The 27,334-nt window shown below is 48.4% G+C and overlaps 1 protein-coding gene and 1 long non-coding RNA gene across 3 annotated transcripts; both read right to left on the bottom strand.

Annotated features, from left to right (window-relative positions):
• Nucleotides 1-703: 703 nt before the first annotated feature.
• PRRT1 (proline rich transmembrane protein 1) lies at nt 704-27,104 on the bottom strand. 2 transcript variants are annotated; one of them, XM_079964048.1, is made up of 4 exons: nt 26,797-27,104; nt 8,212-8,624; nt 5,953-6,078; nt 704-1,427 (listed from the first exon to the last, which is right to left on the bottom strand). In XM_079964048.1, exons 1-4 carry the CDS (start codon nt 26,813-26,815, stop codon nt 1,251-1,253), a joined length of 735 nt encoding a protein of 244 aa, XP_079820174.1. In that variant the 5' UTR covers nt 26,816-27,104; the 3' UTR covers nt 704-1,250. The 2 variants fall into 2 exon arrangements, with proteins under 2 accessions (XP_079820174.1, XP_079820173.1); XM_079964047.1 differs by having other exon boundaries at nt 5,953-6,129; nt 26,797-27,101.
• LOC307210577 lies at nt 16,169-17,959 on the bottom strand. Its single transcript, XR_013836074.1, has 2 exons — nt 17,152-17,959; nt 16,169-16,814 (listed from the first exon to the last, which is right to left on the bottom strand). It is a non-coding gene; the product is annotated as an uncharacterized lncRNA (long non-coding RNA).
• Nucleotides 27,105-27,334: the final 230 nt, after the last annotated feature.

Below are 27,334 nucleotides of genomic sequence, written 5' to 3'. Positions count from 1 at the left end.
TAAATCACCAGGTAAACATTGTGATATACTGATATATCATGATGTCTGAAATAACAATGTAACTATGTAGAGGTGAACGGGGTAATGTCCTGGCAACTGCTACTGCTTAGGGGTCTAAACCCGATAAATTTCACAATGTTGAAAACCAGGTATCGCCCAGCTCTAATAGCCATCACTGCCCCTGCCACCACATGGGAGAAGAGATTTCTTTCTCCTACTCTCAATTTTTTTCCCGTACGTTCTTTAGCGATGGGAATTTTTTTAAAAGAAGAGCCATATGAAATGGAGAGGTATTTTAAAAAGAGATGCTTTTAAGCAATATAGGGCATTCTTCAAAGAAACCTTGAGAAGGACTGGGCAGCTAGGAGCAGATGCGCAAATGAAATGGTGAAGGGAAGGCTATGGCTTCCTAACTGCACATGAATATTTTTGACGGCTATCTTGAATAATGCTTTGGGAATCAACCTATTTTAGAAGGGGTTCTTATCTAAAACAGAGAGCTAAAAGACAACAGAGCAAGGCTGTATTATTTAGTGCAGAGAGGAAGGATGGATTTGGATGGGAAACAAAATAAAAGGGAGGTAAGAGGTTCAAACTGCCCCCAATATTCGGTCACTCCACCTCCTCCTGCAAGGCTGTAATGCAGGAAGGGAGAATTGGCTGATGGAACAGCATCAACATTGGCAGAGCGTCTTACTTGGCCTTATTTCACGTGGTGGAACTGCCAGAAAGCAATTGTGGATACAAAGGGGTAATGCTTAATGAATACACAGGTGCGGTGCATTGTCCTGTTAAACGGGCAGTAAGATGCATGCAGAATGCAGTAGAAGGAAGGCGGCTGTTGCCATGGGCACAAGAGAGCGGAGCCTACTCTTTGGGAAGGAAAAAAGCAAGCAAAGTATTCTGGATTAAAATAAAAAATTTAAAAACCGGCAGGATGGAAAATTCGTTGCGAGGAGCCCCAGCTGACGGGCCCCCTCCGGTGTGTCAGCATTCAGTCTGAATATCGTCTTCCGGAAGTCATTCTGCTGAGAATACTGCCGAGAGCTTTGTGGGAGACGGTAGCCAAGCATTCCAAGTATTGTTGGCGGTGGGGGAGGAGACGGTTGCTAAGGACCGCAGGGGAGCCGGTTGCCAAGGACCATCCTTGGGAGCAATGGTTGCCGGGGTGTGTTGTCGCTTTCCTTCCAGGGCTGTTGACACCAGTTGCCAGGGGCACAGGAGGAGTCGGAAGGCAAGGCTGCCGGGCGCTAGGGGTCCCAGTCATTGTCATGGTGCTGGGCAGCGATGATGATCACCACAGTGAGGATAGTGCACAGGACCATGGCCGCGATGCCCACAGCCAGGCTGATGAAGGAGAAGTTGCGGGCCTCTCGTGAGGCAATTTCTGCTGATACGATGTCGCCGCGGGCAACCGCAGTCCGCACCTGAAGAAGTGAGAGGAGAATGGTTATTTCATGTACTGTCTAATGCCAAAATAGGCTTCTGAGCAGTTTACAAAACATACAACCCAATTATTTGATTGATTGATTGATTGAATTTATACACCACACTATACCTGGAGCTCTCAGGGCGAATCACAGAACAAAATCAAAATATAAAACCACAAAATACATAATAATAATAAAAAAAATCCAACAACAACCCCCCCCCCCAAAAAAAACACACATTTTAAAAGGGCATAGGGATTACCTGTTCTGGGGGTTCCCCCAGGACTCTGCAATAGATTTGGGGGTGGGAAGAGAATGGGGTGGGAAGAGCTCCTCCCAGGCCCTTTTAATATCCTCCCATTTTTTGTTAGCCTCTGTTAGACTGTTCATCTCTTCCCTGTCCCTGTTTTTATCCACTGGACTGTTTTAAGGGTTGTTTATTTTTTTAATATGGTTTCAGCTTTCCAAATAGCTCAGTTAATTGATTGTGGTTGTCTATGGATTTTGTTCTCTGTGCTGGTTATGGATTTTATTGCGGCATCTTTGTGGTACTTTATTTATATTTTTGACTTTCAAAAGCTGTTTTTAATTCTCTGCAAGTTGTCCGGAGGCCTGTGTTTTGCGGAACAATTAATAAATAAATAGTCTGGCTGGAACTTCCTGTGATCCTTCTGCGCGGCCTGCTCAGGTCCAGATAACTTAACCTTGAAACAGAACGAACTACGCCGGTGTGGAAACTGGGCCCCAAATGTGTAAAAGGAAATTAAAAAGAAGGAGGACAAGGGGAGGCCAGGACAATTCCCAGGATTCCCTGGGAGAAGAAATTATTATCAGCAATAAGTTATACTAAGAAACACACCCCATTGTGTTCAAATGCTTAGACCAGGAGTGGAGAGTCTTGGGCCTCTGGCCCAAATATGGCCCTCCGGGTCTTTCTATATGGTCCTCAGGATTCTCTCCAAGCCACAGCCCTCAAGAGCCCTGCTCCATGGCCTCCTTTGCCTGAAATGTGTCACTGAACTGTGAGAATCCCTTATGCTTGCCTGGATAGAGAGAGGTGTATGTGTGGAAACTCCTTGACCTATGCAAACTGCAACATTTCTCCTATGAAAATAGAGATGTCCCCTCCAACATTTCTTTGATCAAAATAGGGATGTCCTAAGGAAAAGCAGGACATTCTGGGATCAAGTGAGAAACCAGGGTGGCTTCTGTAAATCTGGGACAGTCCCTTGGAAAATAGGGATACTTGGAAGGTCTACCTATACGTAACTGGGATGTTGCCTACATTACAATGGGAAGAGTCACATCTGTCACCCCACCCACTTTTGCCTGTAGCCCCACCCATCACTGACATCTGCCCCCACCCCACCCCGCTCCCCTATGAGGCAATGTGGCCTTCAGGCTGAAAACATTTCCCCACCCTAAGCTTAAGGGTAAAGTGACCCCTGACCGTTAGGTCCAGTCACGGACGACTCTGGGGTTGTGGCGCTCATCTCGCTTTATGTGGCCAGCATGACTAAGCCGCTTCTGGCAAACCAGAGCAGCGCACGGAAACACTGTTTCCTGCCAGAGCGGTACCTATTTATCTACTTGCACTTTGACGTGCTTTCGAACTGCTAGGTTGGCAGGAGCAGGGACTGAGCAACGGGAGCCCACCCCGTCGCGGGGATTCGAACCACTGACCTTCTGATCGGCAAGTCCTAGGCTAGGTGGCTTAACCAACAGTTAACTCCATTTAGGACTGTAGCAAAAACCAGTTTGTAGCTTTTAGAAATCGCTCCACGAGCACTTTCCTAACATTGTCATCTTCATAGCATGTTCCCATAACGCTTTTCTCTCTGAGTAGGAGTCAGCGGCCGCCAAGCACCAGAGTTACATGTTATTTATCCTTTACAGGTGGGCGGGAAGGCAGGCAGGCAGAGATGGACTCGGCACCTCAGCTGGAGGCAAGAAACCTCGCACTCTTCCAGCTTGGTAAAATGGCTGCCAGCCTCCTCTCAAGCACGGGATTATTTCCAGAGCACAGAACGATGTGTCTGAGTACAAAATGTGTGCGCGTGTGGGAGGTGAGGGGTGCCAGCCAGACGTGAACAGGGAGTGCGCCGAGCATATGTTCCTGAGGAATTAAAACTGTTTCCTTTTTCCCCATTTTAACTGCTTGCATATTCCTCAAAATCTTCAGCACGTTTCTGCGGATGAAAAAGGGTGGCTTACCGCTCACAACATGGGACAGGATTTACCGTTGTGACAAGATTAAGACCTTCAACAGCAACGGTGTTGGTTGCCACCCTATTCAAACCCATTGTCTGCATTACCCAGCAGGGTTTCGTGACAGCCGTGATCATCGCGACCACGGGTCCCCAGATGTCGTTGAACTACAACTCCCATCAATCCTGACCACTGGCTAAGCTGCCATGGAATGATGAGGGTTGTAGACTGTAGACTGACAGTGGAACGGTCTACCTCGGAAGATGGTGGACTCTCCTTCATTGGAGGTTCTTAAATTATGGTTACCAGACGTCCCCGTTTCCCAGGGACAGTCCCTGGATTTACAAATCTGTCCCTGGACAAAATCCATCCCTGGAATGTCCCCGGATTTCATTTAATGTTCCCGGATTTATATTTTAAGATTTATTAGTAGGGAATGAATGTTGTGTGATTGGTTCAACAGCACAAAACACATCATATGGGGCTTCTGGAGAGGCAGTAGCTATGGGCCTCATCAAACCTAAATCTGGCCCTGGTGACAGCCCTTGAGATATTTGACAATGACTAGGATATCTTCTCTCAGTCTCCTCTTTTCCAAGCTAAACATACCTAGCTCCTTCAACCATTCCTCATCAGCCTTGGTTTCCAGACCCTTTATTATCTTGGTTGCCCTCCTCTGCACACCTTCCAGCTTGTCAACATCCTTCTTAAACTATGGTGCCTAGAATTGGATGCAGTATTCCAGGTGTGGTCTGACCAAGGCAGAATAGAGTGGTACTATTACTTCCCTTGATTTGAACACTATACCTCCGTTGATGCAGCCTAGAATAGCATTAGGTTTTTGCTTTTGTTTGCTAATGCAAATCCGCCCCCAACAGAAATAGCAAATACATTTTAAATAAGACTGAAACCCTAACAAAGTGGACACTTGTGGTAAAGACCCATTCACCCCGCTGAGGAAGCCTATTGGAACAGGAGTGTTACGTCTTCCATGGTATCGGAAGAATGCAGATAGTAAGTGTTGGTTGTATCTTTGCAGGCACAGGAATTATGTCTCTCATGGTGCCCAGAGAAAATGCCCGGAGATTGGTGGCAGCCTTAATGGGGGATAATAGAGAAAAAGAGGGCCTGGATTCGAAGCTCATAAGAATGATCAGTGTACCCCCAGCGGTATGGGCAGAAGGCCCCCCTCCAGGAATGGCAAGAAATAATCATACCAAGGTTCGGGCTGCCAAGAGCAATAGGGAGCGATAATGGCCCAGCCTTCATACACCACATCATCCGGGGGTGAGCCAAGCTCTACGGATTAATTGGAAATTGCATACAGCTTAGAGGCCCCAGAGCTCAGGGAAGGTTGAAAGAATGAATCGAACCTTGAAGAACCAACTTGCCAAATTGACTCAAGAAACCAGAACACTGTGGCCAGACATGCTCCCAGTTGCATTCTTTCGGGTCCGATGTGCCCCTAACAAGAGAACTGGGCTCACAACATACGAGCTGATGTATAGACGTCCACCCCCATTCGAGCTGCCCATGGACACTCAGCCCATTGGGGATAAAATAACACAGGCTAAGATACAGTCTCTTTCACATGTTTTCTCTTCTCTTAACAGGTGGGCCCTCCAGAGGACACTGTGCAGCCTTGCAGAGCCAGTTCACCCCTATTGTTATGTACTGAAGTTCTCACCCTGGGCCAGCAGGGGGATACTGTAGATAGTTTTTACTCAGGTTCACATATGCAAATAAGGGATTGAAAGTGATGTTCAGTGATTGGATAGTTACAGAAAGTGGTTACAGTTACGTTGTACTGGAGCTCCATATAAGCAGCCTGGCTGAACCCTTCAGTTCAGTTCTGTTCTGGCCTGTGAATAAACAAGCGCTGTTTGAAGAATCGCTGTGTCGTCTGATATGTTCACCCACAACTTAACACCTATGGTCCGGGTGATTCTGTCTGGGTGAAGGAGTGGAACGCTACCGCAAAGGCTTTCCCACAGAACAAAGCCAACCCCACCAAAAGCCCTACTCTGAGTTACTGCGTATCAGGTTTCTGAGATCTTTGCAGGAGAAGCTCTCCTATAGACTGCAGCAATCTGGGTTTATAAGGGATAAGGCAGTCCCTCCAGTAACCTGGTCCTGAGCTGAACAGGGCCTTATACGGATAGCTCAGTTGGTAGAGCATAAGACTCATGATCCCAGGGCTGTGGGTTCGAGCCCCGAAAGATTCCTGCACTGCAGGAAGTTGGGCTAGGGCTCCTTCCAAGCCTACAGTTCTATGATTCTTGTACCTCCCCTCTTCTCTTCCTCAGCTGCTCACCTGCACGGCCTTGATGATAGCAATGATCCCTGTGGGCCAGAAGCAGCAGATGGTGGTGAGGACCGCGATGGGAAGGTAATCGTGGGGCGGGCGCCTCGGTTCCAGGATGGCGATGCCGGGGGTCATCTGTGTAGGGGACAGAGATGGTGGAGGTGGAGGGTTGGCCTGAGGGTAGGCCTGCAAGCAAGAGGGGAGAAAAGCCGGTGTCACGGGAGGAAGGAATCCCCATTTTGCTTCTCTCCGGAAGTGTCAAAGGTGGCCTAAAGCATTCAGGTGGATTTCATATTGTAAACGCCTCGCAAAGCATTGTTTGTTGTTTAGTCGTTTAGTCGTGTCCGCCTCTTCGTGACCCCAAGGACCAGAGCACGCCAGGCACTCCTGTCTTCCACTGCCTCCTGTAGTTTGGTCAAACTCATGCTGCTGGCTTCGAGAACACTATCCAACCATCTCGTCCTCTGTCGTCCCCTTCTTCTTGTGCCCTCAATCTTTCCCAACATCAGGGTCTTTTCCAGGGAGTCTTCTCTTCTCATAAGGTGGCCAAAGTATTGGAACCTCAGCTTCAGGATCTGTCCTTCCAGTGAGCACTCAGGGCTGATTTCCTTCAGAATGGAGAGGTTTGATCTTCTTGCAGTCCATGGGACTCTTGAGAGTCTCCTCCAACACCATAATTCAAAAGCATCATTTCTTCGGCGATCAGCCTTCTTTATGGTCCAGCTCTCACTTCCATACATCACTACTGGGAAAACCATTGCTTTAACTATGGAAAGCATAAAGGTAAAGGTAAAGGTACCCCTGCCCGTACGGGCCAGTCTTGACAGACTCTGGGGTTGTGCGCCCATCTCACTCAAGAGGCCGGGGGCCAGCGCTGTCCGGAGACACTTCCGGGTCACGTGGCCAGCGTGACATCGCTGCTCTTGCCAGAGCCAGAGCCAGAGCCGCACACGGAAACGCCGTTTACCTTCCCGCTGGTAAGCGGTCCCTATTTATCTACTTGCACCCGGAGGTGCTTTCGAACTGCTAGGTTGGCAGGCGCTGGGACCGAGCAGCGGGAGCGCACCCCGCCGCAGGGATTCGAACCGCCGACCTTTCGATCGGCAAGCCCTAGGCGCTGAGGCTTTAACCCACAGCGCCACCTGCGTCCCATGGAAAGCATAGGCCCGGCCTAACTGCTGTTTGTAATGCACCAGGCACATGAATGGCACAATATATGTGAATAAACACTTCCAGGACTGTACCACTTCGGGATGCCGGTGGGAGACAGGGTTCTAGGGATGGGGAAGAATCTTGATTCACTTAAGTTTCTTAGATATTCACTTATGTTTTTAGATGTGACGAAACTGCGGGAGGCAGTGGAAGACAGGAGTGCCTGGTGTGCTCTGGTCCATGGGGTCACGAAGAGTCGGACACGACTAAACGACTAAACAACCACAAATGCCACCCAGAGTGGCTGGGGAATCCCAGCCAGATGGGCAGGTTATAAATAAAATCATAATCATAATTTAAAAGGCAAACCTGTCAAAAACCACACTTTCCAGAACAACGCACAGACTGAAACACAGCCACCTTTCAAACTTTGCTCCAGATTTTTGCAGTGCAGTTCTCTATCCAGATAACGTGCACACAAATGCAGGTTAAAGTGTGCCTAAACATGCATAAATTAATGACAATAGCATGCAAAAACTCATAATATAGGTGACTCCCCACCTGTTCTGGCACCCCACATATATGAGTGAAAATTGCGTAAGTGGGGAGCCCCCTCTAAATGCCCTCTTTGCCACTCTCTCTGCAATCCAGATAAGAAATACTGTAGCAAAACTAGCCACAACTGGAATTGAAGCAGGAGGCAGGAGCACAGCTGACAACTTTTCCCTTTTTTAAAGGGAAATTCCCTTATTCTGAATAGGATTCCTTGCAAGAAAAGGGAAAGGTTGACAGCTGTGGGCAGGAGAATGCGAGGGAAATTGGTGGCTGTGGCTGCTGCGCTGCCCCAAATTTCAGCTATTAGGAGGGAAGGCTGAGCAGCATAAGCAAAGCCCTGCTGCGCATCCAGCCTCTTCTCTGCCCTCACTGATGTCGCCTTTGGGCTCCGGGAAGGGTCTCTTCACAGGCCACAAGAACTCTCCAGCTCTCTCTCCCCAATTCCAGGTATGAATTAAATTATTTAATGATTTCCTAGTGCCGCACATATACGCAGTTGCCCGCAAGTTGATCACACCCATAAGAAGCCCTGCAGATTGCCCACTACCATAAACAACTCACCGCCCCTACTGGGTAGACCGGAAGGTATGCCGTGCACGGCTGCAGCTGGACGGGGTATCCTGGGTGCATATAGCCTCCGATCGGTAGGGTCCCGACCGGTGGATGAGTCTGCACGACGTAGCCCTGAGGGGCTCCATTAAACTGAGTTTCCTGCATGTAGGGATCCGGGGGGAGGCGCGGCAGGGTGGCGGAATGGTGGCGTGGCGGGCGCGGCAGGGTGGCTGATGTAGGGGGAGGGCGGGGCAGGGTAGCAGCCCCTCCGAGCCGGGGCAATGTGGCAGTGCCTGAGTGGACGGTCGTGGCAGGGGGGTCGCTGTAGCCGGGGATGGGGGCATCTTGCGGGGGTGGAGGAGGTGGCTGCAAAGGGGCATTGTAGGGGGGAGGAGAGGTGTGGGGGGCGGAGTCGGGGAGTCCTAAGGAGGAAGGAAAAGACAACATGGGGGGGGGAACCACAAAGAAAAGATGTTAAAGGAGCATCAATATACACCCAGAAGCACAGCATAATTTGAATCATTGGACTTAGCTGGTAAGGGATCGCCCCAAAACAATAACAACAACCCCCAAACAGGACTACTTGTGTCTTTTCCTTTTCCACGAAATCTCCATTTCAGCAACCAAACAAAGGCACATTCATTGAATGTATCCAGCAACATTGTCTTGAATTCAAATCTCGTCCACCAATGTGCTTGCAATCCGTCTGAGCTTCGTGTTGCCTCCAAATCTGATACACATTCTCCCCATTCTGGCATTCAGATGACTGGTGAAAACAGTTTTTGGAACAAACGTACCAGACCTATGTAATGCTTTTCTCTTAGCTCAAATAAGTTCTAACGCTGGTGGAATGCCCTTTCGATGGAAGCCCAGCTAAACATCAAAGCACTCATCAGAGAGATGCAATGTGACTGCATCTTACCAGGCTGATGTATAAGGGGCACACCATGCTGTCATATTGAACAAAGCCCAGAAATGAAGGTTCACAGTCTGTATTTTGCAGGAGGGACCCAAGCTTTAGCTTTGCACAATTAAGGGCCCCTCCAGATGTCCCTTTTTTCCAATAAGCATTCCTCATGCTTTGTGCTCAGGATATTATTGGGGCATTATACACAGCCGCACTTTCAATATCATTTGCACCTGCAAAAGCTTTGGAGTGCTTTGCTTGAAGTAAGTCAATGATATAGTACCATTGGGGAAGTACGGCAGAACTGCAGGATGGCATAACTGCCAAGTGTCCTGGGAAAAAACAGGATATCCTGGTTTTTTCTTGTGAGATTATGGCGGCCATTTTGGGTGCTGTGCTATCGCGCTGTGCTGTCACCCCCCAAAAAACACTTGGGGGGCAAGAGCGAGTCATGGGTCATATGACTCATGTGGGAGTGCGTCCCGGAAGATTAACATTCCAGTTTTGGGTGGACTGTCCAGCATAAATCCACCACTAACATATTATGATTGCATCGATTGCAGGCACTAGTCAGGAGGGGCCTTTCTGCAGTCTAGAAAGTGACAGAGAAAGACACTGCATAATGTGGGATGAATGAATGACTATAACTAGCAGTAAGATGTAGGAACGCCCTGCAGGTCTATCAGGATGAATGCTCCTTGCCATATAACCACCGTGTAAACAAATAAGAATGAAGGCTTTCGAAAGACTGGATCTAGACCAGACTTCCTCAAACTCGGCCCTCCAGATGTTTTGAGACTACAATTCCCATCATCCCTGACCACTGGTCCTGCTAGCTAGGGATCATGGGAGTTGTAGGCCAAAAACATCTTGAAGGCCAAGTTTTTGAGGAAATCTAATCTAGACTAGCAATCATGTAAACTTTGAACAGGCAAATTAGGATGGATGCTGAATAAGCAGGTTGCCTGGGGGAGCCCTTTGTTCCAGCATTAGCTAACTAATTTCATTTCTCTGCCTTTCCCTAAGCTACAATCTTCCGTTCTGTGTGTCTTTTCAGTTTGCAAGCCTGAGGGCAGCGCCTCTGTCTCACACTTTAATCAATGCGAGTTGTTTTTTTGGAGATCACAGCTGACTGAAAAGTGAAGTGGATCGATGGAAAATGACTGTAGCATGGAACCAGGGAAAAAGAGGCAGGCAGTGGAGAGTGTATGTCAGGGACCCTGGGGAGACTGAATTACAAATGTCTTTGGCCTGAGGCCGGGAACTAGCCTAATGTGCTGCCTCGACAAGCCTGGCTTGGGTGTTTGCCGCTTCCTCCTGAAATGGCAGCCAGTTGCCGCCATTTTGTTCAGCCTTCCATGCACTCTACCCACATGTGTCCAAAGGCTGTTCTTAGGTTTTCCCAGCTGAGCCACACAACCTTGGTCAGCAGAACAGCCTTTTATCAGCAGGTGCCTTCTGGAAGCTTTCGTAGGCTGAACAACCTGAAAGGAACCGAGGCTGGTGAAGGCTATCCTAGGCCCACCAAGACATGCCAACAAGGAGTAGCAAGCAGGCATAGCAGCTGCGTCCTGGTCACTGGTTCAGGGGTCTGCTGCTCAATGGTCCACTAAGACTGCAGTGCCTGAGGCTCACATGAACATGGAGTTGCCTTGTATGACAGGAATGGAAGAACTGTAGCCCCCCTGAGGTAGTTGGACTCTAACTCCCGTCGTCCCTGATCATTCGCCTTGCTTGCTGGGGCCGATGGGAGCTGCACTACAACAATACTGGAACATACCCAGCAAGTGTCCTGGAAAAACTGGGAACATTCCATTTTTTTATTGTGAGAGAACGGTAGCCATTTTGGTCGCTGTGATTTCACACCACAATTTCCCCCAGAAAAAAAGGCTCCCCCCCCCCCGGGGCTATAATCTTGTGTGGCACCCAAAAACGTGTGTTTTGGGCACCGTGCCCCCCGCAAAAGCGTCTTTTTCCAGGAAAAATTGTGGTGCAAAATCATGCGAGATCATGGAATCCAAAATGGCTGCCGTTCTAGTGTGATTAAAAAAAATGGAAGATGGTGTCCGGGAAGATTGCATCCCATATTTTGCCGTCACTGTGTTGGAGGGTATGCTGAGACACCCCCACCTTATAGGAACATAGGAAGCTGCCTTATATCGATTCAGACCCAGCTCAGTACTGTCTACACACCAGGGGTTCCCAAACTGGTCTGTGGACCCCCATTGCTCCTCAAGGTGTTCCGTGGCATATCTTCATCAAACATAAAAAATATTTTTAATCCTGTTTTTATTTCTCCTTTTATTTCTTACATCCATGGACTGCAAATGGTAATGTAAGAAATAAAAGAAGTAATAAAAAGACAATTAGGAACTATGCCGCCTCTAGCACAGCGCATTGCAATTGCTACAACAGGCAGAACAAATAGTTAAGTGGTCCGGGAAGACCCTCAGCTATTTTCAAGTGGTCTGTAGACAGGGAAAGTGTTTGGCAGCCGCTAGCGGCAGCTCTCCATGGCTTCATAAGGGCCTAGGAAGAGCCAGCAGCCCATTTAGTCCAACACCCTGTTCTCACAGTGGCCAACCAGATGCCTGTGGCCAGTCGCCATGGAGACAGCCTTATCCTCTATGAATTTGTCCAGACAGCGAGCCTTTTCTAATCCTGCTTGGAGGTGCTAGGGATTGAAGCTGAGGCCTGGCCTTCTGCATGCAAACAGATGCTCTGACACTGAGCTGTGGCCCTTCTGCGCATGACTTTGGTGCGCTCGGGCCTCAGAATAACTCTCTTCCAACAGGCAATATGAAACCTCTGGATCGGCCACGCCTGGTATAAAAGTTAGGAGCCTGACTGTTGAACTTTAAGGTTTCAGCATCCACAGTGCTGGTAGCTCAACCCTTCTTGGCTGCAGCTGTGGAGCCCATTGTCCTTCTGTGCCTGGAGAGCCCACTCTTCAACATTTGCAGCCTGGCCCTGGCCTCAAAAACATGAGGGATTTGTCAACAGCCGCCTGGTATCAGCGCTCTGCCTCGCCCGCCCGCCCCGGCAGTGATCCTGAAGGAGACAACTGTCCTAGCTGCACAAAGAGCCATTGTTTGCCTAACATTCCCCACGGCTGTTTATTCCAGAGTCAAGCCAGGCAGGGCAAGGCAAACCACCTCAGGCAGCGTATTCAAGGGGTGGCAGCTTCTCCAACCCTTCCTCCTCAGTCCCCAGGCCACTTTCCTCTGTTGGAGATCAGAGCGACATGCTCCACAGGCCTTCCATGCTCCCACTGAACGGCACTATTGCTCTCAAGTGCGCTGGATAATGCTATCTAATGGCCTGCATGCACACACACATACACAAAGAACACACACACACATACACAAATCCTGGGAAGTGTCGTCTGTTAAGGCTGCTGGGATTGTAGCTAGGCCTGCTACAGTTTCCAGGATTATTTGAGTGGTGCGTGCTCTAAATGCATGGTGTATATGCAGTTCAATTGCCGGCATTGAACTGCCAGTCTAGTCAGCTTCTGTCCAAGCAATGCGGGTGAGATGTGCAGGAGGGCAGTTTTGTCCTTTCCCTCAGGCAGCAAATTGTCTTGGGCCAGCTCAGAATCCAGGCCAAGGGGAGAGAAACATGTGGTGTGTGGCCTACGGGCTCCCTCATGATAACAGCCTTTCTCTCTGGCGCAGACAAGAAGGGAGCACTCATCCCTCGACCGGGGAGAGACTCAACAGCGAGGACAAACCATTTTGGACATGCCGTTTCAGAGCTCATGAGCGGGGAAGGGATTTTGTGGGACAAGGTGTCGGGAAGGGCTTGTACCACATGGAACAGCCAACGCTTGCTGGGTACTGTCACAAAAGTCGGGTGCCTCTGTCTCTCTCTGCTGAGCGGTGGCAAAAGCTCATGGGGTTCCAGCCATCCCCACAGGAGAGAGTGGAAGACATGATGGAGACTGTCATAAGTTTAAGAAATATGGTGTACAGTGGTACCTTGGGTTACGAACTTAATTCGTTCCGGAGGTCCATTTTAACCTGAAACTCTTCTTAACCTGAGACGCGCTTTTGCTAATGGGGCCTCCTGCTGCTGCTGCTGCTGCTGCTGCTGCTGCACTGCGATTTCTGTTCTTATCCTGGGGCAAAGTTCTCAACCCAAGGTACTACTTCCAGGTTAGTGGAGTTTGTAACCCGAAGTGTTTGTAACCTGAAGCATTTGTAACCTGAGGTACCACTGTATCCGCCTATTTACACCTTTGGTTTGCATGGAGGGAGTCCTGATCTTACTATCATGGTTATTTCAAGAGTGCATCTCTAGAGCCCAAGTCATCTCTCCCAGTCAGCTCTGCAGCCAGCCTGCCCAAAGATTGGTCCCAGCCTTCCTTCCTTCCTCTTCTTCCAAGCAACCTTGGCTACCACACTCCCTTTCCCTGTCACCTCAAACGTACAGTGACCCCAGGCAACCTTCCAAACATCTGTCTCTGTCCATTGCCAATGGCCCTCAGAGGCCCTCAATTGTTTCTTAATGGCCCTAGCTTAGCCGGGTCCTTTTACATAGGCTAACCCAGGAATTCCTCTGCAGCTGGTATTCCTCCCTTCACATCCTAAATACAGTGGTACCTCGGGTAACATACGCTTCAGGTTACATACGCTTCAGGTTACAGACTCCGCTAACCCAGAAATAGTGCTTTAGGTTAAGAACTTTGCTTCAGGATGAGAACAGAAATTGTGCTCCGGCGGCGCGGCAGCAGCAGGAGGCCCCATTAGCTAAAGTGGTGTTTCAGGTTAAGAAGAGTTTCAGGTTAAGTACGGACCTCCGGAACGAATTAAGTACTTAACCCGAGGTACCACTGTATGCAAAATCCTACCATTTATTAATTTATAGGTTTTAGCCTCACCCGCTGAAAAAACCCCTATAACAATACATTCCCAATTAAATTGCAAATGAGCAACGTGAGCATTCATTGTGACTTTTCATTATCGCTGTCTCGCAGCATGGTGTGGTTGCCATTAGAGCGGGGGAAGGGTGTGTGTCTCAGGGTCTAACCCTTCGGGTGCTGCTGTACTCCAGCTCCCAACAGGCCTCAGCCAGCATGGCCAACGGGCAGGCATGGTGGGAGTTGTAGTCCAGCGACATCTAAAGGGCCCATCTCTATGTTAGGGGGTCAGATTAGAACTGGGGAGACCTATGTTCAAATTCCTAAGCTAACAAGGTGACTTGGGGCCAGTTACTATCCCTCAGCCTAAGATAACCTCCCAAGGTTGTCACAGGGATAAAACTGCAGAAAGTTATTGACGTATAAATCTAAGAATGATGTGGGCGCCAGAGGAGCCCATCCCCTGAGTCTGCCTGTGACTAAGGCATAGCTGTCAACCGTCCCTTATTTGGCGGGAAACTCCCTTATCCCAGTGCCGTGTCCCGCTGCTGTCCCGGATTGGTGATGTCCCTTAAATTTCCCGGGTTTCATGCTCGCCCGGCTTGGGAGGGAAGCAGCGGCTCGGGGTCCTCTGCTGCTAGAGAGAGCGCGCGCATGAGCTGCCGCGTCTCCGTCTCTCCCTTTTCCCCCTCAGGCGCATGTTGTGAGGAGACAGGTGGCGGTGGGCGGGTAGGCGGCCCCTCTCTTGCGAGACTTCCGCCGCGCTGCCAGGGGAAGCCGGAGGCGGCTGAGGAGGCGGCCTGAGGGAGGAGGAAGAGGAGGGGATGGGGAGGGATGCAGAAGGACGGCACTTCAGTGGCTGAAGCGGCGCCGCAACCGCCTCATGCCGGGCTCGCGGGCGGCATGGGCAAGAGTCTCCCTCCCTCTCGGGCGGGGAAGGGCCGATGGAACTGATAAGCTAAGCAAAATCCTTTATTTTGGCTGCTGATCCCTTATTTTCGAGGCTGCTGGTCCCTTATTTTCAAATCTGGACTAAGGGTGTGCTTTCTGACTGAAAGGAGGCAAGGCCCAGCACAGTGATGCATGCAGAGATGCAGCAAGCAGCCTCCTCTGAGAGTCAGCGTGCCTCTATCAGGAAGAGTTGGGTAATGAGTTCACATCCCATGCAGAGATGCTGCAGGAATGCCCAGCTGCGGCACAGGCTGATTGGAAAGAAGCAAAACTGGAGCAACAAATCACATAAAGACTCAGCAGGGTCTGTGGGTGGGTACTTTGGTCCTGCAAGAACCTACAATTACCTCCTCCAACATGTTCGCTGTTCCTCTGGCAGCGCACTAATGTGCTCCAGCCCACAGTTACTGGCCTGAATTCTCCCTGTGCTCTCGGGCGAGGTGGCTCCTCGTGGTCATATCAAGCCCAGTTAATTACCTGAGCCCCTAAATGCACGGCAGTCTCTCCCTTACCTCTTTCCCCTTGATCGAAAAGGAACCCTGCTGCAGGCCCGTGCTAAGAGTCCTGGGCAAGAAGCAAGTAAGTTACCAACATCTGCACGGGGCCTAAATCCACGCTCTGGCACTTGCTTCGCCCGAAAGGAGCAGGGAGATGGGCCGATCTGGTGCAAATAGGACAGTGGCATTGAGGCAGGGCTGTCCCTTCTGTTAGGCAGGTGGCAGATACTGGGGGTGGTGGGGTGCAGTGGCAGCCCCCGTGGCCATTGCTCCTGAGCACTGCAGCCAGACTGACCTGTGGCACCATCTCCATGCCACATCAGACTGACATGTATTGATTACATTTATATCCTCCAACTCAAGGGGGCAAACATGGTTCTCTTCCTCCCCATTTTATCCTTGAGGCTGAGAGATTCTGACTGGCTCTTATGATTAACCCAGTGAGTTTCATGGCTGAGCAGAGCAGAGGTTTGAACCCTGGTCCCAGGCCTGACACTCTAAAAACTACACGACCACTGGCTCTCATTAATCCTTTGTTGTTTTCTCATCATCATCATCATCATCATCATTATTAAACTTATTTGTGGCTCTTTCCAACGTGCTGCCTGCATTAATTTTGCTTGCCACATATATATATATGAGTGTGTGTCTGTCAGTATGATATGATCACTCTGTATTGTTAGATTTTAGGATGGAGTGCTGTGCTGCCTACGTTCCCTTCAGTTCGTATATTCCTTTTTTTGCCCACCAGCTCACTACTTTGTGTCAAGCTCAGCTTATTTCCTGACTAACAGCGCCATTTACTCAGCTGCACCTAAAGTATTCCACGGCACAGTTTCCCTTAATGAGGAGGTTAATCTGATTCAGCTTAATATAGCAAACAGGGGACCTTAATCGTGCCTTCAGTGCGCATTTATGCTTCCGTTGATCACAATGGCAACTTGCTCTTCAGCACAATAATGTCGCTTCCGGTGCCTTTGAGGATTGAACTGGCTCATTGCCTGCTATTTTATGGGGGTTCTGGCACACCTTTGGCGACATGTTAAATTCTAATGTGCTTTTAAAAGGGTATCATCTGGCACTGACAACCTTGGCCCAAAAACTTTTTAAAAAGCAACAACAACGCACTCCTCATTGTCTTAGAAACGAAAACTGCAATTAGAAACTAAAAGGAATTTTAGGCACCCTCCTTTAAAAAAATGGGGGGGGGGGAGAATATGATGTTGTCACCATTCTTGTTCTCTTTGACAGAAACATAAAATCATGACTGACAGTCTTCCTGTTTCAGTCCATATGTGTGATACTTGCTGTAGCCTGCAGCCTTGAAATCTTATTTGCAGCACATGTTCTAAGAGCATTTTATTCAGAAACTAGCACCACTGAAAATCAGTGATAACTTTATAAGGAAGGGCTTGTGTTGAATTCTTCCGGAAGCTCTGCAAACCCCATCTTGGTAGTCAATATATCCCCATGATTACGGTAACTGGTAGTTGTTGTAGCAATGAGATCATGATTGCACAGTGGTACCTCGGGTTACATACGCTTCAGGTTACACACTCCACTAAGCCAGAAATAGTGCTTCAGGTTAAGAACTTTGCTTCAAGATAAGAACAGAAATCGGGCTTCAGTGGCGCGGCGGCAGCAGCAGGAGGCCCCATTAGCTAAAGTGGTGCTTCAGGTTAAGAACAGTTTCAGGTTAAGTACAGACCTCCGGAACGAATTAAGTACTTAACCCGAGGTACCACTGTATTCACTTGCTTTTATATCCGCTAATCGGCTTGCTTTATCCTTATCTGGGGGCTTGAGGTGCTGGGCTCTGTGCCCAGAAAGGGGCGCTATCTGTAAGATTTGGGTATTTGCCACCTATGCCCTCTTCTGGTCAGGTGAAGTGATGAGAAGTACCTGGCCAAAGTGACATATGCTGCTTTGTGTATAAAGAATGTACGGTATGAATGTTTGCTTGGGAACAGACAAGCCACCCCCTCGCTGCGGTGTCTGCCCCACATCTACAAAGGCTGAGGGACTTGGCAGGCTGCTTTGCTATTAAAGAACATCTAGGCCTTTATTTAATAAAGCACTAGAACTGATCATTCTGATACGTTCCCCCCCCCATACAATTTTTCCCCCCCCATATTACATCACAATATAAATAAACCAAAGCCATCACCACATCCTCCCCATGCCCCCACATATCCGTCAATCAAACCTAATATTCTTTTGTCCCTCCCCCACTCGATTTCCTCTACATTCTGAGATTACATTTATATTTGCATTTACAATCTTCTCAAATCTACTATATATTCTTATTATCTTTCCTTACTGATTTACCTTCCCTCAGATACTTTACATTTCAATCTCGGCATATCTTTTTTTGAGCAATATTTTACCATATATATTCATCAAAACATTCCCACTCCTTTTTAAATTGTTGATTCGATTGGTTTCTTAGAATAGCTGTTAGTTTTGCCAGAGTTAAGTATTCATTTAGTTTACAAATCCATTCCTTCCTTAAGGACAGAGTTTGTGACTTCGCTTAGCAGCAATCACTACTCTAACTGCTGTACTTGCATATAAGAAGATTCCCACCCCCACCCCCCGTGGTATCTCTTCTCCTATCAATTCAAGGAGATATACCTCTGGTTTTTTTTATTATTGATATTTTCAACATCTTCTTTAATTCTTCATGACACGTTTGAGACCCTTCTTTGGACCCAAGCCCTCCTTTGGGCCTGAGGTTCAGAACAGGGCTATAGTTCAGTAGCAGAGCATCTGATTTGAATGCAAGAGGCCCCAGATTCATCTCCAGGTGGGGCTGAGAGTGCCCCCCTTCTGAAACCCTAGAGAGCTGCTGCCAAACAGTGCAGGCAGTACTGAGATAGATGGGCCAATGGCGCAAGAGAGAAGAGAGGAAGATGATGACAATTGTGCAAGCGGAAATCTACTGAACACTTTGGCTAAAAACTCACTTCTGTTTCTAGACCCACCCAGCATTGACATGTGGCCCTCAGAGAGTTGGCCAGAAGGGAATTCGGCCCTCAGGCTGAGAAAAATCCCCCCCACCCCTGCCCTAGAAACCTAGGAACTACCAACAGAATGACAAACGAGATCTCCAGCAATTTGCTGCCCTATTTAACAGCATCCCAAAATCAGCCACCTGAGGCAGCTGCCTCACGTCGCTGAATCACAGGCTGGCCCTGCGGCCGTATCCACATCCCTAACCAGTCATTACGCTCTGGGTATTTTTGTCCAGCTGCCCTTTCCCTTCAAATAGCAGTTCTGCATTAAATTACGTTGGCGATGTGTTTGTTTGTTTGTTCCCCCCCATGGCATCTTTTAGAGAGGCGGTCCCATGAGTGTGCAAAAAAGGAGGGCAGGTACACAACACATACCCACACGCACCGACACACAATTGTACACTGACAGTTTTGCAGTGCGGTAAATATATATGATCCACTTTGGGGGTCATACAACTGCCCTCTCTACACACAGAGCACACAAAATAGATCTTTATTCACGCTCTCTCTCTCTCACACACACACAAACACACACACACCCTCTCCAAAGTAGGCCATCCCTCCAGAGGGTGAACAAATTCCCGTTATGGGTTTTTTAGGTCACTTTGTTTCTGCCTGCCTGCTTTCTATTTATAGAGGCAGAAGGAAGACGTGTCCTGAGGGGAGAAGAGAAATGGGGTGGGGGGGAAGGTTGTAGGGGGGTTAGGTGAATGAGTGAGTGGATTACAAAAGGCACATGGAGAGGTTTGTTGGGATTCAGATGCCCGGTCTCGGCCCCCACACAACCTGGGCAGGTCATTTTCTCCTTCGGCGTCAGTTACTGGCCTTTAAAACCGAGAGCATCCCTCTTCCAGACAGGCTGGTTGTGGTGGCGAGGATAAACCAGCTTGTAAGATTCCAAAAAAATCATAAAGGTTAAATGGGGCATAAGAGCTCAATGGCTGCTAACGTTTCAGTGCCAGCAAAGGACGAGGTCTTTTTTATTAACCTCGCATTCCCTTCAGGACCGAAACCATTAGCAAACAAAGCCACCCGTTCTTCCCCCGTTTCCGAATATCTCATCCGTCAATCCGTAATGAGCAATAATAGCACAATGGGCATGATCCAGGAAATGTTAAGCTCTTCTAAGCCGCATTGATTCCAATTAGAGCGGCGGGCACGTGCCGAAGCGTCTTGCCGCCAAATCGATGGGCTGAAGTGCTTAACTTTGGTGGAATTAAGCCCTTTGTATTGGCCTAGGCCTCTTCCTAAATGTTCAGCGGTGCTTACAACAGCGGTGCGAGGTAGGCTAATATCATTCCTATGACTCTGGAGGCGAGGCGGAGAGATTGGTTTTGCTTAAAGCCCCCCTGGCGTACAATCTTAGGATTCAGAAGTAAGTCCCTTTGAGCTCAGTGGGAGAGTTTAACATTAAGTGCATATAAGATGGCAGCCTTGGTGAGTCAGTGGCCAAGAGGTGACGTCTGAATTAGGGACTCCCAAGCATGCAATTCTTTGTCTCAGCTGCTATAATGCACAGGTCTCAAAAAAATGGGTGTGCACAGATCCTCCAATGTCCGTATTTTCCAGGAACAGTCCCAGATTTACGGAAGCCACCCTGGTTTCTTTTTTGATCCCGGAATGTCCCGCTTTTCCTTAGGATGTCGCTGTTTTCATTGGAGAAACGTTGGAGAGTATGCAACTCTCGAGCCAAGGAGATAAGAAACTATACAACCTTTAGTAGACTTCTGAAGGCAGCCCTGTATAGTTTTATTATGCTTTTATATACGTTGGAAGCCACCTAGAGTGGCCGGGGCAACCCAGTCAGATGGGCAGGGTAATAATAATAATAATAATAATAATAATAATAATAATAATAATGGAATAGGAACTATTTTCATCAGAGAAATGTTGGAGGGTTTGGTGTGCAAATTATTATTATTATTATTATTATTATTATTATTATTATTATTTATACCCTGTCAATCTGGCTGGGCTTCCATAGCCACTTTGGGTGGCTTCCAACAAAATATTAAAATACAGTAATGCATCAAACATTAAAAGCTTCCCTAAACAGGGCTGCCTTCAGATGTCTTCTAAAAGTCTGGTACAGTAGTTATTTTTTTCCTTGACATCTGGTGGGAGGGCGTTCCACAGGGCGGGTGCCGCTACCGAGAAGGCCCTCTGCCTGGTTCCCTGTAACTTGGCTTCTCACACCGAGGGAAACACCAGAAGGCCCTCGGCAGTGGACCTGAGTGTCCGGGTAGAACAATGGGGGTGGAGACCCTCCTTCAGATATACTGGACAGAGGCTGTTTAGGGCTTTAACGGTCAGCACCAACACTTTGAATTGTGCTCAGAAACATACTGGGAGCCAATGTTTCAAGACCAGTGTTATGTGGTCCCGGCGGCCACTCTTATGTGGTCTAGCTGCCACATTCTGGATTAGTTGTAGTTTCCGGGTTACCTTCAAAGGTAGCCCCACATAGAGCGCATACATATATGTATGCAAACAGGAAAGAGCAGAGTGTGTATGTACGTGGGAGAAAGGAAGGCTATAGAAGGCCATGAGGTAAATTGGGGCTGGGAATCTTTTGCAACGTGAGGGCCACATTCACTTCTGGCCAGGCTTCTGAGGGCCACATGACAGCGGTGGGCAGGGCCAGAGGCAAAAATGGGTGGAGCAATAAGTTTACCTTCCTACAGGAGTGTAGTTACTACACACCACACACTTAGACACACATGTTTTTCTCTGTCCCTCCACCCAGACAAGCAAGGGCCATCATCAGAGTTCAAGGACCTATTCCAGCCAGGCAAAAACTCTCAAGGAAGGTGCAAGGCAGGGCTGGTGGAGTGTGGGATTGTCCTCAGGAAATCTCCAAGCAGCTGATGGAGAGCCCTGGAGGACCACATTCAGCTCCAAAGCCTAAGGTTCCCCACACCCAGGTTGGCAGAATAGTGCCCGCTTGCAAATTTCCTACACACTGTTGTGTAAGTGTGGGACGTAGGGTCACGTAGGTCACGTAGGTGTCCATAAAACCACCCACGTGACCCTGGCATGTCATCCTGGAATGATGCGCATGTTCAAACGGGCTGACATCCTTTGTAAGTATGTTAAATTGCCTCGTTAGTTCCCGTAAGGGTATTTTAGTTCTGGTGGGGCATAAAACAGAAGGGATTTCTTAAGGAGCCCTTTTGGAGTGGCAGCAGTGAGTGTGTCTCTGTGGAAGATTCAGCTTCTGCCTGCTGCATGTGTGCACCTGCAGGTTCAGGAACAGTTGTAGAAAATACTTGTGCGTGTCCATGCCCATGTGTTTGTGTATGGTGTCGTGGGCTGCATAAGCGCAACATGCATGAAATACATTTGTATACTAGGATGCGGTATGTTGGATTTTTGTTGTGCTCTGTGTGCATTGATTATGGGCTTTGTGTTAGTACTGACAGGTTTGTGTATGTGTGGGGGGGGGCACCATGCATATAAAGCACACCCATCTCACATTTTAAGCATGCCTTCTCCCAGAGAATCCTGGGACCTGTAATTTGTTAAGGATGCTGAGCGTGCACTGAACGAGCTTTAAATGTATGGCGTTTGTGGTATATGGCAGGGATGGGGAACATTTTTCACTCCAGGAGCCGCTCTCCCTTCTGGGGAACTTTCTGGGGCCCACATTCCTATAGCGGACAAGGCCAGAGACAGAAACGGGTGGAGGAAGGAATGCAAATTTTGGGACTTCCGGGTTAGCGCTGCCGATTAATGGCGGATTCCCTCCGAGCTCCGGAGGGAATCGGCTCCGCAGGATCGGGTCTTGTCCGCGCCGGCGACGCGGGGACCCTTAAAAATCACAGGCGCGGATGCCTGTGAACGTGGTGACTCGGCGGGCACCATTTGCGCCCCCCCAAACCGCGAAGGAGCCTTTTTAAAGGCTCAGGAATGGGGACGGGGGACGGCGCGGTGCTGTGAGTCGATTGCTCCTTCTGCGGAGCGAAGCCGCATGCCATTGCCGGAGAAGCGCTGACTTTTTCCTTGAAATATTCGGACTCAAAAACAAGAACCCGTGAGTAAACATGGAATTTGGATCTTAAACAAATTTTTCTGAATTGGGAACGAGCGGGGAAGGGTCAAAAAGGAAGTCGCCCCGCCCCCCTTTGAGTAGATATTCTAACGCAAAGAGCTTGCAACTTAAGGTCGAGAGAACTTTTTAAAAAAAAAAAAACTTCACGGCTTGACACTATAAACTTTACCGGAGGATAAACTTGACGTTTGGAGCTAAAGTTTCACCCCCCCAGAACCCGGGGACGCCCCGTGAGAGAACCTGTTGAGGAACTATTGAAGATTTTGACAGCTGTCAAAATAGCTGTCAAAAGGAAAGGATAAAGGGAACTTCGTCTTTGTTACATCTGCTGGCCATATTTGTTGCAACTTCTAGAAAATAAGGGAGAGCAGCTACAAATTAACTTACTGACTGGTTTTTAAACTGAGAGACACTGTAAAAATGGCTGAAAGAAGCAATAATCAGACTAAACTCAACAAAATACTGGCTCTCCTGGGAAAGTTACAAGATCAGACAGATGTTTTGACTACAAATGCGAACACCCTGGCCCTGGCAGTAAACAACATTGCTGAAGCTGACAGGGAGTGGAGGCAGGAAGTTTATATACATCAACAACAAGAGGAATTTGAGAGTCATGAGACTGTGGATTGTGAGGAAAAAGAAGGTGGACTGGTAATTTTGCAGATGTCAAGGGAGAATTACAGCTTGGGGCCTGGCATGCAGACAACAAAGGAGAATAAAAACTTGAGGTGGAAAGTTTGGACTGAGTTGGAAATTGCAAATTTGAGAGTGGAACACCTCATTAGTATTAATCTTAAATATGGAGGGCCAACTGGAAAAATCATGGATCTTGTTGGGTCAGAGCCCCTTCGAGCCCTGGGGCTTAACCTAAAGGACTATCCAAGAGGCCGGCAGAGAGGAACTGAGGGTGACTTGAGAGCCTCGGACGTGAGATCTCCAGGTTAAACAGTATTGATTGATGAACATTTATTGGGGACTAAACCGGGAAAGGGGGGTTGGAGTTTGGTAATCCAAAGGGTACAGAATTTTTAATTACTTACTTTTAATTTGTTTTGATATTTGTATGGAAGTTGGGAAAGCTATGGAAGGGAAATATTGACTTTAAGAAATATGTTAAAGAATAAGAAATGATGTATAAGATGTTTAAGACTAGATAAGCTAAAATTGGTGTCTAAAATTGTTAAAAGGAAATGAAAATGAGGAATGCAATAATAATTTTATGGAAGAATGAGGAAAGGTAAAATTACAGTATGTCAAAATTACAGTATGTCAAAATTATTAAGTTTAAGGTTGAGAATTAAGTAATAAGGATTTGCAGGACTAATAACTTGAATTGGAATACAAGAAGGGGAGGGGAGAGGAGGTCTAAGAAAGAAGTTATATGAAAATAAGCAATTGAAATTTCATTTGTTTGTAATTGTTTTCTTTTTCTATATTTTTGTATTTTCTGTTATCTTTTCTTTTTTTGTGTGTGTCTATGTGTATTATTGAAATGCTAATAAACATTTATTAAAAAAAAAAAAAAAGGAATGCAAATTTTACCTTTGTACAGTGGGCTAATTTCCATCTAGGCCAGAGCTTTCCATGTTGGGGGACACACTTTTTAGATACGCATTATTTCGCGACACAGTAATTCAGTTCTACTAGCAAACCAAAGGTTAAACTAAACCCCTTTCCAGCCCCGGGAGGAGCGCAGGGAGCGTTCACACGACACAACTGCAGCCGATACACTAACACACAGTTTGGAAAGCTCTGATTTAGGCAAAGAAAAGCCATTGTCAGATATCAAGAGCACTTTCCAGACAAAGCACTCCTGGATACTGTGAAGTAGGGCAAGTGAGGGATGCGGCCTAAGGAGAGGTGTGTGGCCTCTGGAGAGTTCTGAGGGCCAAGTAGAGAGGCACGGAGGGCCACATTCAGCCCCAGGCTCCATACATACCCCAGGTATCAGATCATTTGTGACAGGATAAAAGAACATGCAAAAGCTGTGTCAGAGAATTTGTGTTTTAGAGGTTGTGGCCCAACTTCCTTTGCAAATGATGGGAAAATGCAAAGGTCAGAGGGAGCTATGTTTACATGATAGCGGTGCACGGGGAGTGTGTGTGTGTGAGTGTAATATTGACAAGTAAGGTGCTGGAGGAGACTCTTGAGAGTCCCATGGACTGCAAGAAGATCAAACCTATCCATTCTTAAGGAAATCAGCCCTGAGTGCTCACTGGAAGGACAGATCGTGAAGCTGAGGCTCCAATACTTTGGCCACCTCATGAGAAGAGAAGACTCCCTGGAAAAGACCCCGATGTTGGGAAAGATGGAGGGCACAAGGAGAAGGGGACGACAGAGGATGAGATGGTTGGACAGTGTTCTTGAAGCTACCAGCATGAGTTTGACCAAGCTGCGGGAGGCAGTGGAAGACAGGAGGGCCTGGCGTGCTCTGGTCCAGGGGGTCACGAAGAGTCGGACACGACTAAACGACTCAACAACAACAACAACAAAGGAAGAATCTTGAGAGAATTGAGTTCTGATAGCTCAGCTGGTAGAGCATGAGACCCTTAAACTCAGGGTTTTGGGTTCAAGTCCCACGTTGGACAAAAAGATTCCTGCATTGCCGGGGGTTGGACTAGATGACCCTCGGGGTCCCTTCCAAATCTACAATTCTATGATTCTGTCTGATTGACCAAAGGTTCATACCACATCCCTTCCTTTTCTTAAATGCAAGTAGAGTCACAATGAAGGAAAGTGCTTTAGATAGTCTTATGAATTCTGGATGCACTTGAGCCACTCCTTAAATGCCCAAGCCGTTCCTTTTATATCAAGGGAAAGCCCTTCTTTAGATGTCGCCCATTTGCCATGTTGGATTGGGTTGGTGGCGGCTCAAGTCCAGTATCCGGAGGGCACCCCAGTGGCCACCCTCGTTCTGCCTGTGGATGAACAATGTACACAAACACTGGGATCCACAGAGACCTCTATGCCCTCTGCCCCAAAGGCAGAATCCTAAGCTAACAGACCTACCCCGAAACCATTACTAACACAGAGACGCTGTGCGGCTCACACCTCAAACCCCGTTGTGTACCCCCACACTCAAAAAAACTACATAAATACAGCCTTCTCTCCATGGCGAAAATTCAGTTGCACATTCCTCAAGGCAATATACTGTGAGGCAGTATAAACAGAAGTGGCTCCGCTTGTCAGGTCATGTCATATCAGTGGCATAATCCCTCTGCTCTCTGTACCTGCCGGAACCCATTTCCCATTTCACACCCTGCATGATACGCACACACACACACACACACACCCCCGAACACCCAGACACATAACAGATGACATCACAAAGTGATGCGCACACAGTTACCCCCGGCACAGCGCTCCTGCTAAACAGTCTCACACCTCGCACATGGAATTTTGCATCCCTCACCCATTGCACACGCTACCTGTGCCGGTGACCTCTGTGGAAACATCTGATCAATGCACAAGCCCTCCCAACTCTCCAGCACATCAGCTATCCTCCTTTCTGTGCATGTTTGAGGGAGAAAAATACCCAAATAAATGCAAGCACATTACACACACACGGTTGACGCTAACTCTCATTTTTTCAGAAATTAACGGGCCTTTGTTAGCTGTATTTATTCATTTCAGTGGGGTTACTCTGAGCAGGACTAGCCCTAATGCAATCTACAGGCCCTGGCTGGCTGCACAACCTGGCCTTTGGAAAGGCCATATACACAGATACCTTCAGCTTCTGCACCCCTCCTTTGCACACCTGTCAACACAACCACACAGGCATTTTCCACAACAGCTCCGCGGCACAAATCCCAGCAACCGAGTGATAGGCAGGCATGGTTGCGAGAGGAAGAAGCCTTCTGCAGGCAGGCACCCGCGCAAGAACTGCGCTCCGCTCCTCACATCGGACCCATGCTCCCTCGCCCTCTCAAATTTCTCCTCTGCAAGCTGCATCCGTGGACAGAACATCGCACCCGAATATTTCCATTCTGCACAACGCGCAGCATTTGCACGACCCCCTCCTGACAGCACCACACACGGAGGGATAATTCCCACACACAGCTTGATGGGCACATGTGCAAAAAAAAACAAACTCCAATATATATATATATATCAGATCTGCACCAGAGGGAATGGCACATGCTATATATATAAAAATCTTCATGTGCCATTCCCTCTGATGCAGATCTGATCTTTCCCCCTCTCCCTAACCCCACCAAACGCCCACCTTGCGCCCAGCTACCCAGGCGGGCCCGATCCCCGCCTGATCGTTCTCCACCAGCAGCGTCCTTTATTATAACAGACCCTTCCTTCACCTGTTTTCTCCGAAGACATCTCTGCCGCTGCTCTCGACGTGGCTGCCACTCTGTGTCTGTGTGTCTGTTGTGGAGGCGGGTTGGGGGGAGGTTAGAGACCCACCGGAGGAGGGAGAGAAAGCTCTCTGCGTCACCCCCCACCAGAAAAAGCCTCCCTCGCCGTCTCCTCCTGTCTCTGCCTTGCTTTGCCTCCCTCTCTCCCTCCCTCTCTCTCTCTCTCCCTCCCTCCTTCCCCGGACGAGCCACGCGGCTCTTGCTGTCCCTGCGAAGATGATGGGGGGCGATGGAGCGAGAAAGAGGCGCGCGCGGGTGGGGTGTTTGGGGGGGGGGAGTTAAAGGGCCAGGCGGCTTCACGGGCAACCCACGGAGCCCACCTCTCGGGTGTTTTTCTCCTGCGGTGCGGGATAGCTCGCTTTCAGACCCAGGAGGACTTTTAAGGGTCTCTGACATACATTTATATATACAGGAAGCTGCGTTATAGTGTTTGGTCCCATCCAGCTCCATGTTGTCTGCTCGGACTGGCAGCAGCGGGAGATGC

Source organism: Podarcis cretensis (genome assembly GCF_951804945.1).
Source record: "Podarcis cretensis genome assembly, chromosome: 2".
Taxonomy (NCBI): Eukaryota; Metazoa; Chordata; class Lepidosauria; order Squamata; family Lacertidae; genus Podarcis; species Podarcis cretensis.
The sequence above is the reverse complement of the archived record's forward strand: the minus strand, read 5'-3'. Positions and strand labels throughout refer to the sequence as shown.

Bases quoted from the DNA above. Each gene is read 5' to 3' on its own strand.
- PRRT1 (XM_079964047.1), bottom strand. The intron at 6,130-8,211 runs GTGAGTTGTTTA...TCTTGCTTGCAG, and splicing joins CGGTCTACCCAGTAGGGGCG to GCCTACCCTCAGGCCAACCC. The intron at 1,428-5,952 runs GTGAGCAGCTGA...TCACTTCTTCAG, and splicing joins CTATCATCAAGGCCGTGCAG to GTGCGGACTGCGGTTGCCCG.